The sequence below is a fragment of the Octopus bimaculoides genome, chromosome 14, assembly GCF_001194135.2.
Source record: "Octopus bimaculoides isolate UCB-OBI-ISO-001 chromosome 14, ASM119413v2, whole genome shotgun sequence".
NCBI lineage: Eukaryota > Metazoa > Mollusca > Cephalopoda > Octopoda > Octopodidae > Octopus > Octopus bimaculoides.
Window position 1 is genome coordinate 5,562,189 of NC_068994.1, and position 735 is coordinate 5,562,923.

General features: G+C 31.8%; 1 protein-coding gene across 1 annotated transcript in view; it reads left to right on the top strand.

Moving 5' to 3' along the window:
* LOC128249355 (multiple epidermal growth factor-like domains protein 10) overlaps positions 1-571 on the top strand; it is a 32,622-nt gene extending 32,051 nt beyond the window's left edge. Inside the window, exon 9 of the mRNA XM_052972619.1 lies at positions 396-571. Coding sequence (XP_052828579.1) covers positions 396-556 — 161 coding nt within the window. The 3' untranslated portion in view covers positions 557-571. The remainder of the gene's footprint in view (positions 1-395) is intronic.
* Positions 572-735: the final 164 nt, after the last annotated feature.

Below are 735 nucleotides of genomic sequence, written 5' to 3' on the forward strand. Positions count from 1 at the left end.
ATATATATGTATGTATGTATGTATGCATGTATGTATGTATGTGCAATCCACATCCAGATTTCGTCGAATATCTTATTCCTGAAACAGCTGTGAAGACCTATCTTGAATTTTCTTCTGTTTTTCAAGTATGAAGTCTTTTCATATCTACTTAATGATGTAAAAATACTTCGAACTGCTATCTTTCTGCTTTCTACTTAATTATATTTATATACATATACCGATACAGGTATGGCTCAGAGTTGAGTGGCAACTTGGACAACTAACTTTTACTATAGCCTGCGGCTGACCAAGGCCTTGGGAGTGGTTTTGGTAAGCAGAAACTGAAAGAAGCGTTGTATAACTATATGTGCAATTCTTTCTTATTAATCTTTATTATTCTTTATCATTCTTTATAGCACATCTCTATGAAGAAATCCAGCTGAACGAAAACGAAAGTATATACGTGAACATGGCCAGTACTTCGTTTAAGTTAAATCTGCAGAAATACGTTTCTGAGAAGAAACAGGAAGTGGAGCCTTTTAATGATGAGTTCTCGGTCAGTGACTGTCTTTTATGAATATGTTAATTTCATTTTCATTTGTAAACCACTTCATTGTAATAATGTAGTACTATTCTTATTTGTGTCAGTATAAATTTAATGTATCAATAGAATTGGAAGTTGGTTTGTTAATTCAGCATACAAAACTACATCAGTAAACCAAATATGAAAAAACATTGAGCAAAATTTTTAAATAG